Here is a 14,540-nt window from a genome sequence, read left to right on the forward strand (position 1 = left end):
TTCCATAATTTAAAAGGGTTTTCATATTACCCGTGGAAAGTTGGCTTTCCTTTACTTGGCAGCGTAGCGCTCCGTTAAGTTAAACCCAGAGTGGTGACTGGGGCAGAGGAAATTGGAGTAAGTCATCCATTAACTGTAAAACAGAGCCACCATCATAGCCTAGTGACAGATCTTCAGACGGCTCAAATAATTCTCGGATCACACCTTGAGCGCAATTGCCCGTAACACTATCATGTGGACAATAGGAGGGGTTGACCTAGTTTGTGTGTCCCACCTCCTTGATGCATTGGGGTTAAACAAGCTGCTGTGAACCCGTGCAAGGAGGGCCAAGATCTCGAACACATGCTCTTGGAAAGGGACACTCTCATGGACAGTGTCACCGATGTGGCTCCAGTTGCCACACGAGTATCCTTGACATCATTATCCAATCCATCATCTTAACCTACGGTCTTACTTCCTGGTTCGGTAACTGCAAAGCGGCCGAACAACGCCAGCTGAACAGGATAGTGAAGACAGCTAGTAAGATCATTGGTGCCGCTCTGCCCTTCCTGCTGGAGCGCCGTGTTCGCAGAGCCTCCAGCATCATTAAGGATCCCCACCACCCCTCTCACAATCTGTTTTCCCTCTTGCATCTGGGAAGAGGTACAGGAGCATCTGTGCTAAAGCCAGTAGAATGCCAAATAGCTTGTACCCACAAGCAGTCAGGATCATTAATAAATTGTGCCCCCCCCCCTTCAGTTCTGGTCATTGGTTGACAGACATGAGCTGTCAACATTGAACTGAAACTTCATTTTAAATCCACATGTGTTGCACTTTAATGGCTGTGTTGTTAACTGTGTGTGCTTTTTTTCCCTTATATTTTTATATGTTTTTAGTGGTATCATTTTTAGGGAAATTTTAGATACATATTTTTATCTTCTCTGTTGCGCTGCTGTGGTCTGGGAAGAACAGCATTTTGTTTTTGTTTTTTGTTTTTTTATGTGTGCAGGTACATACGGGGGCAGCATGGTGGTACAGTGGTTAGCACAGTGGCATCACAGCAAGAAAGTCCTGGGTTCAAACCCCGGGGTAGTCCAACCTTGGGGGTCATCCTCTGTGTAGAGTTTGCATGTTCTCCCCGTGTCTGTGTGGGTTTCCTCCGGGTGCTCCAGTTTCCTCCCACAGTCCAAAGACATGTAGGTCAGGTGAATCGGCCGTAATAATTGTCCCAAGGCGTGAATGTGTTGGCCCTGTGATGGCCTGGCGGCCTGTCCAGGATGTCTCCCCGCCTGCCACCCAGTGACTACTTGGATAGGCTCCAGCATCCCGCAGCCCCAGTTGGGATAGGCAGCTTGGATAATGGATGGATGGGTACATACGGAAAATGATAATAGACTAAAGTTCTTCAGCCAACAGCAAAACCACTCAGCCAGTCCTGGCTTCTGTGTTTTTGTATTAAGTAATCTTTACCATTGCAGAAAAATGCCAAAGAATAAGGCAGGAAGTGGAAAGTTTGAAGGAGAAGTGACATTGTGGTGGCTAACAAGCAGGAATGGCAGACATAGTTTGTAAAATACCTTAACAAACAACAGACACCACACCATCAATGGATGAACCTCAACTTTTTTTTTTTGGTCTGGCGATGGGGAACTTGCTGACACAACGGCATGGCGATTCATTTTGAAAGGATCATTGGAATTCAGAGTGTCCAAACACCAGTGTAGTCACCAGCGTCACCATCATTTTCAATAGGTTCAATTAAAACAATGGATTGCAGCTTTAAGTATGTGAAGTAAGTGTCAGGATCACAGCTTTAATTTAAGTATGTGAAAGCCGCCTTTTGTGTTGTGCATCTCAAACCCCAGCTGAGTACAATAACACTGGGTAAAGTCAGCAGTCTTAGGCATCCCCCCAGGACAACGGCTCCCTCCATGCCCCGACTACATCGTTGTTCCCGAACAAAGAAGCTGCAAGCGCAGCAGCAACACTGTCAGACCGGGTGTTTCAGCACAAAACCCGACTTGTAATTCATTGATTCTGAGCAGCCGTCCATGGCTACCTACAGGCTTTTTGGTTTCTACAGTACGCGGTATAGATTTGTCAAATGTTTATGAACTGCTCTATTGATTTAGGGCCAGAGAGGCTGTAACCTTTAACGGGACATCACGCCGTGGGGGGGGGGGGGGGGACTTCTGACTGAAACTCATGCGTGGAATTTCGGGGTTATTATTCTGTGGTTAATATTCACCAACCATTATTCAGTCATGTTTGCGTTTATGTTTTTGCCTTCATCAGTTCTCTGATCAAGAAGGGCTTTGTAGTAAAGCATGTTTTCTGGCTGGACCCAGGTCCTCATATTTTGCTGAGCCTTTTTTTATTTTTTTTACTATAATCCTGACAGCAGATGCAATCTTGTATCCCTTGTATTGCCTCCGGGCAAAATGCTCAGAGTACCTTTGTTATCCAGAGACGAGTGTATGAATAACATCGAAGAGAAACGCGGAGGAATTTTTGATGAGCCACAGCGGCAGAGTTCAAGTCTGCCAGTAAAAGCTGCAAGCCACCACGAGGTTGGGGCTTTTCTTTCAGAGAAGGCAAAAGTTCGGCATGGTTTCCCTCGTTGTGCATGTCGCCTTTGGATCAGTCACATGTCAGTGTTTCGGTCCCTTTGCAGCATTCCCATTTTAAGTTTCCTAGTTGCTTCAGGACAACAATACGGGTTTTCGTTTGAATGAGTGGGTGAGAGGAGTGTCAGCCGACTTGACTAAAGGATCTTCGGCGGTAAGTAAAGAGACTGGGCTTTCTGCTCGGTCACTGTGCTGGCTGTTTTGTGTGTTATGACCAAAGACATTTAGTCAATAGAGACACAAAGGGCAGACATTAATCCTGACAGCCCTGCTTTGTGCTCTTTTCCTCTCTCATTAAAGCCGGTGTCACTCAAGTCCCACATTAAGCAGCACAGAACACAGCCTATTGCCATTTTGTTTGGTTGTTTTTTTTTTTTTTTGGTTTTTTATTCAAAAGCACTTACAGCAGGTGGAGACGTCTTGATGCATACTCAATAATCCAGGTGTAAAAATCCCAGAAAGTTGATTCAGTTCATCTGGACACAAAGTTTAATGGGAGAAACATTTCATAACTCAAGACTTTGGGCTAAGAGTACACCTGTCGCCATCTTGCAGTGCTGTGATTGCAGCTGTTCCTCCATCCTCGGTGTGTAGTACACATGGCCATTGCAACTCGAGTTAGTCATCCCGGCATTTGCATGTGAAATTTGTGTTAGATCGCTGGTTTCAGTTGTTATGCAACTGTGCTGTTGGTAAGGGTGGGGATACTTGCAGTCAGCTGACACTGACAGGGTCTCCTAGATGAGTGGTGACATGTTTCTCCCATTACATTTTGTGTCCAGATGAATTGGATGTTGTCATTAAAAACTCTTCATGCTAGGCGTCCGGGTAGTGTAGCAGTCTATTCCATTGCCTACCAACACGGGGATCGCCGGATCAAATCCCCATGTTACCTCCAGCTTTGTCGGGCGACCCTACAGACACAATTGGCCATGTCTGCGGGTGGGAAGCAGGATGTGGGTACGTGTCCTGGTCGCTGCACTAGCACAAGTACAACTGGGGAGAAAAGGGGGGGGGTCAAGAAAGAGGTTCATCCTGTGAATTTCTAATTGATAGCTTATTCCCATTGCTTTTAATGTTGGAGGTGCATGTTAACAAGGACACAGTGTCATAGATGTTCTGCAGCTGTTGTATGACTTTGTTGTGAAGTAAATGATATGGGGTCATTGTTTTAAATGTGTAAGTGGTAATAGGTCTGGTATTGACTCTCAAAGAAGGTTGAATCAGTTCATCAGGATACAACGTTTATTAACAGATACATTGTATCACTCATCTAAGTGTCATCTAAGTTGTATCCAGATGAACTGATTCAACTTTGTTCAATTTTCTTACCTGGATTATTCCGCATGCATGAAGACATCTAGTATTGACTGCATGTTTTCCACAGTGTAGCAAATGTTAAATATAATTTACGTCATGTCCTAACTGGATGCTGACCACTGACATTGTAAAATAGATACCAATAAACCCGTTCAACAGAGCTAAAGTTAGCTCATCTGAATCTTTGTTTTTAGCTAACATACAACCAAGAAAAGCAAGCTGACACATCAGAAAAGCTTCAAAGCCTTTATAAAAAGATTTTGTTCAAACACATTAAAGGTTATAGATCACGTCTTACCTGCATCTCTGTCGATGGTGTTTCTGTGAAATGTCACCTTGAATAAAACCGTATGGACAATATCAGTATCAATATGATGAAGAGGCTAAGAAATAATAGCGGTGGGGGGGGGGGTTGCAGGGGGAACAAATCAACTTTTCTAACCAATGAGGATTGTCATTTTAATTTGAAAAAAAAAACAAAACAAAAACAAGATTGTTTACATCTAACAACTGCATACTCTTAAATGCGCAAACTTTTTTTTTGGGGGGGGGGATTTTTCCCTCTTTTCTCTTCCCAGTTGTACTTGGCCAATTACCCCAGTCTTCCAAGCCTTCCCAGTCACTGCTCCATCCTCTCTGCCAATCCAGGGAAGCTGCAGTCTACCACATGCCTCATCCGATACATGTGGGATCACCAGCCGCTTCTTTTCACCTGACAGTGAGGAGTTTCACCAGGGGGGACGCAGCATGTAGGAAGATCACGCTATTCCCCCCAGTCCCCCCCCCCCCCGAACAGGCGCCCCAACCGACCAGAGGAGGCACTAGTGCAGCAACCAGGACACATACCCACATCTGGCTTCCCACCCGCAGACATGGCCAATTGTGTCTATAGGGATGCCCGACCAAGCCAGAGGTAACACGGGGATTCGAACTGCTTACCCCATGTTGGTAGGCAACGGAATAGCACTCAAACATTTTTAAAGGGTCGCAGCTCCCCCTCGAATCTACACAGATGGTGCAGCTAAACACGAGACTTCGATATTCGTTTTTAAGTGTGTTTTAATCCAGGTTCCCGAGGTGCTCCGCATGTACAAATTCATCAGTGGTCAGGCTGTAAAAAAGGAATTAACCAGTGCTGCGCCCTCAAATTGTCCCTATACATCAGGGGCCAAAGTACATCTTAATGGTGGAGTAATGATTACACATTATGTCAGCTTGCTGTCAAGGGCAATGCGTCTTGAGTCCAAAAGCAACACCTATGTAGTTCACCTCCCATCTCCATAAGGACTCCCTGACCTTTCCATTCAAAAACTAAGGTGTGTGTCAGGCTGATAACAAGAATGGATGTGCGCCCCAAAGTTCCCACTGTGTTTCTAGAGTCACTTACGGGAACTTGTTGCCTTATTTTAGAGGGCATTGTGAACTGTCTTTAAAGGTCCCATGAAACAGAGCTGCAGCATTTAGAGCGCCGCAGACGTCTGCAGTTTGACATAGCTCTATCTGAATGAAACTGAATGGTCGTGCTGCATTTTGTAAGATAATTGCTGATTATCGCAGCAAGAATGAAAAAGCATTTTTCATTTCATGAGACCTTTGATGGTTTGTCTTATAAAAGCGGTGTTTAAAGGAAATAACGGTGTCACTCTTTCTTCTGTTGTTCTCCACTGCTAATTGTATTGTGTAGTCAGTGACGGGCTGAGATGTGAGCTTTGAAATGTGTGCTGTCTAGCCATGAATATATTTTGGCTCCGAAACTTTTTTTTATGTCCGTCAGAAAAGTTTTATATGGTGTCACTTTAACCTACCAGCTACTTCTCCGGAGATATTATGTACAACACGTTCTCATTCCCAACTCGTCAAATTCAGCAGCTTGGTCAGTGGCCGTACACTTCCAACTAGGGCTCAGCCTTGGCACAGGCCTAGTTTCAGAGATACCCAATACATAAAATGTAAGCTTTTTGTTTTTATAATAAGTCACCTTGACATTCTGCAATCCTGCTGACCATCCAAAGCATTACTACAGTTATGAGGCCTGAATTAAACGGGTTAGGATTAGATCTTTTATTTCAATAGGGAAATAAGCTTCAAAGTAGGCCAACATTACTAATTTGTAACAGAAAACGTCATTAACCACACATTATCAGGTTATGTTTCATCTTATGTTTTGCTCCATTTCATTTTAAGAGTGACACATATTTACATCCAAATAGAGAATACAAACACATGATCTTGTGACGTTCAAATGATTCTCCTTGTCCATCAGGAAAATAAGCTTCAAAGTAGGCCAACATTACTAGTTTGGTTGTAAATTAGTCAAAATTGGTTACCTTAAATTATGTTTGTTTCTGTTTCCATAAAAAACAGACAAAAAAACTACACAAATGTGTTTCCCATCCCTTTAAATCCATCACTGTACACTCAATTCAGTATTTACAACTTCCAATTCTAGGAAATATACTCATATTTTTTAAACACTACAATTCCCTTGGGCTGTGCTATGGTACATAATACAAATCAGCACCATAGTTGTAGTTCTTCCAGTTTGCAAAATAGGGTTGTAAATAGGGTCGTAAAAATATATCTACAGAATATATCAAATATTTATTGCAGCCGAAACATAAATTACACTGCATTTAGGTGGTTATTTGAATGTTAGCCTTTTTTTCCCCTTTTGACAGACATAAACTTTACAGCCACATGATGTGGACGCAGGCTCCACCAACATTGGCCAAAAGCTGAAATATTGATATGAAATGTATTTTTGGTTCAGAAACATTGAGATTTTAACACATCTGTGGTTTGCAGAAACGTAAAATGCCAACTTTTTATTTTGGCGACTGGGTTGTTTTTTTTTTTACTGGAACACTACAACACTGGTATCTATTGAAAGCCCTGCACGTGCAAAACTTATGCTAAAGGGATACCTCGGGGTGTCCAGGTAGCGTAGCGGTCTATTCCGTTGCTTACCAACACAGGGATCGCCGGTTTGAATCCCTGTGTTACCTCTGGCTTAGTCGGGCTTCCCTACAAATACAATTGGCCATGTCTGCGGGTGGGAAGCCAGATGTGGGTATGTGTCCTGGTCGCTGCACTAGCGCCTTCTGTGGTCGGTCGGAGCGCCTGTCCGGGGGGGAAGGGGAACTGGGGGGAATAGAGCGATTCTCCCACGCACTATGTCCTCCTGGCGAAACGTCTCACTGTCAGGTGAAAAGAAGCGGCTGGTGACTCCATATGTATCGGAGGAGGCATGTGGTAGTCTGCAGCCCTCCCCGGATCGGCAGATGGGGTTGGAGCAGCGACCGGGATGGCTCAGAAGAGTGGGGTAATTGGCTGGATACAATTGGGGAGATAAAGGAGGAAAAAAAGCCAACAAAATAAAAAGTAAAGGGATTCCTCGAGCATCATAGTTTGAAGCGTAAGGCCACTGACCAAGGTGCCGTTATTTATGACGTTGTTTGATGAGTCATAAACTCGCCTTGAGCCCCACTGATGTTATGATTCTTACCTGGCGCCACATCCTTGACATTAATTGAGAGTGTTGGCACAATTGACAAATAGCTGGCTGCAGCACTCAAGCGCTCATCTCCATGCCCACCCCCAGCCATCAAACCTCACACTAAATGTTTTAAGGCGGCCTCGAGCAGGAGGGGAAAATGGGCTAAACACTTTTAGGTGAGACTCGTTTTCTTTGGGTGACAGTGGGTAATGCATTTTATAGTCTGTGATGTTTCCATTAGTTGGTATACAGGTCGTGAATTCACAATGCTCACTATGGAATTGTAGGTGAGAAATTGTGGGCCGTGTAATAGAGCGGTGGGAACAAAGGAGAGGGGAGCTGTAGTAAAGGGATATTGGCTGTCTGTGTTTGGAAAGGGTCGAGAGATGATGAGATATTGAATTGCACCCTAACCCGAGGTCACAATCTCCATATCATATTCAAAGCCTGTCGTTTACGCTGATGACCTACACAATGTACGGGGATACAAGGCCTTAATAATTGATGCAACTTGCAAAACTAGTTGCATCTGAATTGCAGTGATGTCTCATACTGGGGCACCATTTTGCAGTAGTTTCCATTGCTGCAAATTGGCGTCTTGGCTGGTCATGCAGAGGTACATCACTTTGTGTTTGTGGGATGCTGTTGAGACGAACACTTATAGATTTGCCTCCATGCAATATGATTTGTTTGAAAGAAATATAAATGTAGACTTTTTTGTTAACCTGACAACATACTTTAACATGTGGTACTTTTAATGCAAATTAATAATGATAATTAATTAATTAATTAATGGTCTCTTAATGTTTTTTGTTAATACAGATGGTAAGAATTGGTAAATTAGCAATATTAAACACAAAGCAAGTTAGCGGTACAAAATCCTGAAAGGCCAATGGATGGCATCCACAGTTTAGAGAAGATGATTTATGATTACAGAGCAATTTGAATTTTAACAAATATTAACAAGCTTTAAACGGGGTACTTCAAATGTTAGTACATGTGGGAAATATATTCCCATCATAGGCACCAATTTATGGAAATGGTGGTGGGTTGCTCATCTAAAAAGACAGCTTGTATTGTTCCCATTTTCTTGCTGATGAAAATTTTGAATAAATCGGGGATTTCTATGTTGGCCCATAAAGGATCATGCTGCACAACAAAACTCTTGACTAATTTGACTGATTTTTTTTTATTTTATTTTTTATACCGAGCTGTGAAAAAATATTCAATGGCCAGAAGTTACACTAGTCAAAGCATTTATCAAAAATTAAGGCAAAAGCCCAATTTTGTATTTGGTAAGGTCTCGTAGCTAAAATCACACATGTGCTTGGTTTATTTTATTTGAGGGTTGGTAGGATTATCACAACCAATCTCATTTCAGTTTTTAACAAGACATTCAGCTATTCAGTGATGTCTTTTTGATTTGGCTGTGCATATTTATTTTCTATTTTGGAAAAGTGGATTAGGGAAAAAATATTGGGGGTGCTAAAGCTCCTCAACACCCACCGAGCTGGCGTCTGTGATTCCTATGTGTTGTTGTCCTGAAGAAACGGGTATACAGATAAGCTGAAGCCCATATTAACCTAAAGTAACCCCACCTTCTTCATTTCCTGTCTCCCAGAATGCACTGAAGTATCTTGTTGCCTGGGTAACTGTTAGACTCAATGCTATATTCCCTAGGTTACGTCTACCGTCCGAATGGCCACAAGCGTGGGGTGAGAGCTCGACTTATGAAGCTCTTCCCATGCTCTGCTATCAACAAGCCATCCACCAGCAATCAAAGCAAGTCTCTCTCTCTCTCTCTCTCTCTCTCTCTCTCTCTCTCTCTCTCTCTCTCTCTCTCTCTCTCTCTCTCTCTCTCTCTCTCTCTCTCTCTCTCACTCACCCCCTCTCTCTCTCTCTCTCTGTGCTCTCTGTCTGTCTGTCTGTCTCTCTCTCTCTCTGTGTCTCTGTCTCTCTCGAGGTGCTTCCTGTTTTATTTTTTCATTTGTCTGTCTCTTCTACCTTTTCCCTACCTGCGGGTTTAATCTCAGTATTGATTTCAGGGGTGCATCATCACTCAGACCTCATTTAAACCTCATACACACGATCCCAAAGTCCACACTGAGACACAATTTCACCAAAATGTGTATCTGTGCCTCAGAGGAAACAGAGGAAAATAACCCCTAATAACCCCAGTCTCAAACTGATTTGTGTCTGGGCGGCACAAAAGGTCAAGGTAAGAGCAGACTTGGGTGGGACAACAGTTCAACAGTTTCAGGTGCAAGCTGTTAGGTAGTAAAGATTATATATATATATATATCAACATTGATATATATATATATTCATTTTGGATAACTGTGTTTTAATGGTATCGGATACACGGCAGCCATCATTCTCTGCAGGTCACCAGCAGACATTGGCAGCTCTGTATGTCATCAACCTGTTCTCACCTTGATTCCTAAAGGGTGGTGTTTCTTCAGACAAAGCTCATGTTCAAGAATATCAAACCTCTGCACCTGTAAATCTGCCAAATCTGCAAGCACATGTTTTAATATTTCTGGTTAAGTCCGTTTGTTTGTTTTTTTTGTATTTTGGTTCTGGTTTTGGTCTCGTTTTTGTATAGATAGGAATTTTAATGACACACACAAAACACCCAGTTGTGTGCATGCCCACACACACACACACACACACACATACACACACACACACACCCCTGTGTTACTCCTGGGCCTCTAGGGTATGTGGCCTTTTGGCTGTGCGCCACAATAAGACTCTTGCAGCTAATGAGGCATTCAGAGACTTTGTCGCTCTTCAGGTATATAAGAGATCCTGCGGCAACAAGACAAGTCAAACACAGGGCTCGGAGGACCCAGATAGCAGCTACCGTCATTACAGACCCATTAGAACGTGTCCCAGGGTTCAGTGACCCCCATCTTGAAGAGGCTCTCTGCCAGAGGAACCGTTTTCTGAGTCTCGCTAATGACCTCTGAAGTCATATTTTGTGTAAAAAGGAGGTCATGCCATCCTTTGGTTTGTTGTCTGAAGTAACGATGAAAACATGACAATGTGGAGGCTTTGTAATGGTTGTTTTTTATTTGGTTTTTTTTAAATTTATTTTCTTGGAGTGTGGAGGCTTTGTTATTTCTTTTTTTCCTCTTTCTTTCTGGTTTTATTTTTTGGTGTTTGGTTTTATTTTCTGGGGGGTTTTTTGTTTTTGTTTTTTTTTGTTTCTGGTGGGTTCTGGTTTTGAAGGACACCCTTAAAATCGGACACCTTTTAAAATGTGACAATGTCAGTCGAAAAACTAATATACCTGTAACCGTATTGGCTAAGCTTTAAAGGTCCCATGAAAGTGCATTTAGAGCCCCAGGAAATGGTGTGATTTGACATATATATGATCTGACATCTATCTGGATGAAACAGAAGTGGTAAGGTGGGATTTTGTGGGGGGGAGGTATGATTTGATTGGCGGCCAATAATAACCAGCATTATTCGAAGAATGCGGACATCGATATGCTACTGGCTGGTTTCTATTTTGGTGGTAGAAGAGGCCTCGTCTGCTCTCCATCTCACTGCCATTCATTGGACATTTCTGTTAGTAAAAAAAAAAAATTTGTATTTGTCAGGAAGGGAAACACATTGTTCTCATAAGCACAAAAATAAAGCTAGAAAAGTGCACTCAATAGAGTACAGATCTCAGCCAGGCATATCTTCCCTTCTTTGGTTCTCGGACTTGGCGGTAAACCACCCTTTTTTTTCGACTACCAGGGGAAGGGAAAATATGGAGGCACTGCTGTCTCTAGTGCTCGGACTTGGGCGAAAATCCAGCTGAGGAGTTAGCACTCAATTGCAATGTCCATCCATCCATCCATTATCCAAACCGCTTATCCTCTCTCAGGGTCTCGGGGATGCTGGAGCCTATCCCAGCAGTCATTGGGCGGCTCAGTAAAACAGGTTTTTTTCAAAGGTTTTGAATCACCGCAACCACAAGACGGCCTTGATCATACAGTCGTAACTGTGCACAAAAATAGTTAGGCTGACAGGCCCAGTAGTATGTGAGATTAGCAGCGGAAAGACAAACGCACACAAGGGTAGAAAACCAAGTGTTTTTGCTGCCACTATAAGACTTTTGCGTGGCGCCCAAGTTGATTGGAGCCGGAAATATGAAAAAGAAAAAAAAGGGTTTTTAATATGCAGAGCTCAAGCTAAACAATCTACCTAATAAAACGTTTTGCCTGTCAGTCTGTGGATGTGCAGCCTCCTGGGCAGACCCTCGCACAAATGTGATCAAGTCTAATATGAACTTGCACTTTCCAAAGAGAAAAGGTTTGCTATGGAACCATGTTGGTCTCACCCTAACCCCGTCTTTATTTTCACAATATAATTAAGCTAGGTAAGCCATTTAAACACTCACATGCATGACTTGCATCTATGGTTGACTCGGATGGGGCAGCATTGGTCGAGCGAGCTAGAGAGTGAATGACGAGAGGGAGCGGCGGTAGCGAAAACAAACATTTTTCAAAGGTTTTGAATCACCGCAACTACGAGGCAGTCATAACTGCACAAAAAAAAACATTAGGTTGACAGTCCCAGTAGTATGCGGAATAAGCCAAGGACAAACGCGCACACACACACACACACACACACACACACACACACACACACACACACACACACACACACACACACACTAGGGGCTGCATGACTTCGGGTTTTCTGGAATCGACAGTTATGTGATGGATGTCAAGTCAACCTTGACCAATCACTGATGACCTCATGAATAAAACCACAGGAAAAGGGACCGCTTTACAACAAGGGAAAATCTGTATTAGTGAAACTTAATGCGTATGCTGACAGCAGACAGCTCATACACATCAATTACATAGAACAGAAACAAGTAGAAACAACAACAGGTTGCAACTCAGCTGCAATAAAGTATGCAACAATTAATACAACTATGGGCTACAACTCCCATTTTGTATGAGAAAAAATAAAAATTGAAATGTCAGGAAAAACTCTTGAGGAGGAAAACAAAACTACTCACTGTCATAGTCCTGTTCAGTCACAGTTATTGCTCTTCGATCCTGGTTGTGCGTGCAAGATAAGGGCATCAACATGGGCTGAATGAAGGCTCGTCCGCTGTTGTGTTATGGTATTTCCAGCCAAAGAAGAAATTCCCTCACTTGGGGTGCTGGTGGTGGTGATTTGCAGCTGTCTTTTCTCTGTTATGGCAGGGCATTCGGTGAATTTGCTAATTGACTGCTGTCAAAGATTTTTGAGAGACCCTATTCATCCCCGTGGGGAAAAATGCTCTGCATTTAACCTGTCTTAGCTGTGTAGCTAGAAGCAGAGGGCAGCCACCGTTCAGCACCTGGGGACCAACTCCAGTTCGTCTTGCCATGCCTCGGGTCAGGGGCACAGAAAGAAGCTTGGCGGCCTGTCCAGGGTGTGGCCCTGTGATGGCTTGGCGGCCTCTGCAGGGTCTCTCCTCGCCTGCTGTCCAATGACTGCTGGGTTAGGCTCCAGCATCCCCATGACCCTGAGAGCAGGATAAGCAGTTTGGATAATGGATGGATTGATGCATGTCTTTTTGATGGTGGGGGAAACCGGAGCACCCAGAGAAAACCCACCGCAGACACTGGGAGAACATGCAAACTCCACACAGAAAGGACTACCTGGGATGACCTTCAAGATTGGATAACCCCAGGGTTCGAACCCAGGACCTTCTTGCTGTGAGGCGACAGCACTAACCACTGGGCCACCATGTCGCCCAGGTTTGGATTTCCAAGGTTTCCCAGATTTGGATCGTTCCTAGCAGCTAGCGTTAGCGGATGCCTTTTCAGATGAGTGTGCATGGCACTTGTACTTTTGTTGTATTTCCGAATGGACTTGCATGTTTTGCAAGTGACCGTAGTACAGTTTTCATCTTTAGTGACGTATTTCCACACACTCGATGTACCGTTACTGGTTTGCTGTGATGACCCGCCCCCGTGCTCCTCACCTGTTGTCGTCTTTGAGGCGTCCATGTTGTTAATGTTATAATCATGTGATCAGCGACGGGGATCGTTAAAGTATATCAAAATCAACAAAAAATTAAAATATATTCATTTCATGGGACCTTTAAATTTGTGTTTTTTGAAGTTGAAAATGGTTGTAAAGGATGTCTCTCAACACAAACAGCAGAAAAACGTTACAACCCTATGTTCAAATCTGACATTGTGCCTCTTGCTCCTCCTCTCCAGACAGCGTTGAGGATGAGCTCGAGCTGTCTGCGGTCCGCCATCGTCCGGAGGGTCTGGAACAACTGGAGGCCCAAACGCGATTCTCCCGCAAAGAGCTGCAGATCCTTTACCGTGGCTTCAAGAATGTAAGTAACCAGGCCACTTGATGTACTGTAATTCATAACAGGCTTTGATTTCTCTCTGTCTTCAAAAAGGCATGTGTCTTCCTTTGACTGTATTCATTTCTGCTTGCTTTTCATTCCCTTTCTGTGGATGGTGGTGACGTTGAAGATCTCTCTTCCCTTTCCAAGTTGCCTATCATGAGCCCCATTTTAATATTGTCTTCAATTTTTTTTCTTTTAGTTTGATCCCAGTTTATGTACTGTAGCATGAATAATTTCAGTGGTCCAGCATGATCCTCGAGTTAGGCCATTTTGCTCAGTCATCTGTTAGCATTGCTTAATATATTGCACTTACTGCAGATAATTGAATCGAAGGGGCTATCCGGATTGTTCCACAATGTGCAAGAGATAATTAGGTCACACCTGCAGCTCACTGTGGAAGACGACTGACGAGCAATCCAGGTCAAGCAAAGTTCTCAAACGTGGCCCATATGCAATAAAATCTCCTCGCACCACTGTCACCTCCAGAGCATGGCGTAATGAGACAGCCCAGAATTAACTCAACCCAAATTGTCTGTCGACAAAAGGGAGGAGGAAGGTTGGAGTGGGAGCGCTTGTCCTGTGACACTTAAAAACTCTCAGGTGGCTTCAGTTTCCTGTTGAGGCAACACTGGAGTTCATCCACGGCCCCGCGAAGCCTGCCCGTCATCCCCTGTCAACCGCTGCAGACTGGGAATGAAAGGTGATAAGTGCTTTAAATGAGGCTTTTAATTTGCTCCCCTGCAATCTACCC

At 43.7% G+C, this 14,540-nt stretch overlaps 1 protein-coding gene across 2 annotated transcripts in view; it reads left to right on the forward strand.

Annotated features, from left to right (window-relative positions):
- The window catches only part of kcnip4a (potassium voltage-gated channel interacting protein 4a), a 177,525-nt gene that overhangs the window by 146,252 nt on the left and 16,733 nt on the right, over nt 1-14,540 (forward strand). For both annotated transcript variants that reach the window (XM_056299985.1, XM_056299984.1), the window contains exon 2: nt 13,647-13,771. In XM_056299985.1, the coding sequence (XP_056155960.1) occupies nt 13,647-13,771 (125 nt within the window). The remainder of the gene's footprint in view (nt 1-13,646; nt 13,772-14,540) is intronic.

Source organism: Lampris incognitus, chromosome 20, assembly GCF_029633865.1.
Source record: "Lampris incognitus isolate fLamInc1 chromosome 20, fLamInc1.hap2, whole genome shotgun sequence".
Taxonomy (NCBI): Eukaryota; Metazoa; Chordata; class Actinopteri; order Lampriformes; family Lampridae; genus Lampris; species Lampris incognitus.